The sequence below is a fragment of the Penaeus monodon genome, chromosome 32 (assembly GCF_015228065.2).
Source record: "Penaeus monodon isolate SGIC_2016 chromosome 32, NSTDA_Pmon_1, whole genome shotgun sequence".
Lineage (NCBI taxonomy): Eukaryota > Metazoa > Arthropoda > Malacostraca > Decapoda > Penaeidae > Penaeus > Penaeus monodon.
In genome coordinates this window covers 24,078,325-24,079,464 of record NC_051417.1, presented here as the reverse complement: position 1 = coordinate 24,079,464, position 1,140 = coordinate 24,078,325, and the positions used below count along the sequence as shown (strand labels likewise).

Below are 1,140 nucleotides of genomic sequence, written 5' to 3'. Positions count from 1 at the left end.
TATGACCCTTTCAATGAAAATTTATACATGAATTTCACAAATTTAATGTTTTTGCCAGAAATTTAAAAAAAATGAATGGTAAAACTAAAATTTACAATACTGCTTTTTTTTTCCAGAAAAGAAATAAGAAAAGGTTACTATGCTCCATACCTTTCCTTTTCATAATTTTTGTAAACTGAATGCATACAACCAATGCCCAGTCTTTACCAAACAGGGCTAAATGCAAACATAGGGAAAACTATTACTTAAATCTGATAAAAAAAGGTTTAAGAGAAATCTGAATAAGCTTAAAAAGTAACCCTACTACTATGCAAACAAAACTACACATGAAAGCTTCAATAGTAATGATAAGCCATAAAAAGTACTTTTTTAAACAGTAGTTCAAATAAAGAAGTTGACCTATTACAAGGATCTGCTTGTCTCAATAAAATAATAGATTTACCAGTGGTTGATACAGCCATATTTTGAATTATTGAGATTTTACCTCCAAATATGTCTCCTAATACATAATTTATGTATTCTGCAATGCATTACTGAAGTACTTACCAATTCCAAGGTGAGTGTTGACTGAGGCATACCGAGCTGTGCCAGTTAAATTTTTGTTTTCCCGATATGGTATGTGTTGATGTGTGCGTGAATCTCTGTACTTTTTTGCTAGTCCAAAATCTATGATATAAACAAGGTTCCCCTTCTTGCCCAAGCCCATTAGAAAGTTGTCTGGCTTTATGTCTCGGTGGATGAAATTCTTGCTATGGATGTATTCTATCCTTGTTATCTGAAAGAATGCAACAAAAAATTGCTGATCAACAGAAATAAATCTATTTTTATTTGAATAACATGTCTAGTAAAAAATGTTCTCTTTAAAAAGGCAATGCAAGCCAAAAAAATAGTTAATAATTTCACTAAATAATACCAGTTAATATCAGCATGTCACAGTAATCTAAATGTAGACATTATGCTGAAACACCTTTAAAACAAACACCAACTTTCACAAATAGCTATAAATTCCATTTACCACACATTTTAATAGACAAATGATGCTACCATGATTGCAATGATTGTGTTACAAAACCAAATACAAAGAAAATACTTGAAAAACCTCTGACAAAAAAATCCTATTCAGGTAACATGCAGTACCTC

General features: G+C 30.7%; 1 protein-coding gene across 4 annotated transcripts in view; it reads right to left on the bottom strand.

Annotated features, from left to right (window-relative positions):
* LOC119593735 (casein kinase I-like) overlaps nt 1-1,140 on the bottom strand; it is a 47,875-nt gene that overhangs the window by 5,971 nt on the left and 40,764 nt on the right. For all 4 annotated transcript variants that reach the window (XM_037942745.1, XM_037942748.1, XM_037942744.1 and 1 more), the window contains exon 5: nt 547-775. In XM_037942745.1, coding sequence (XP_037798673.1) covers nt 547-775 — 229 coding nt within the window. The remainder of the gene's footprint in view (nt 1-546; nt 776-1,140) is intronic.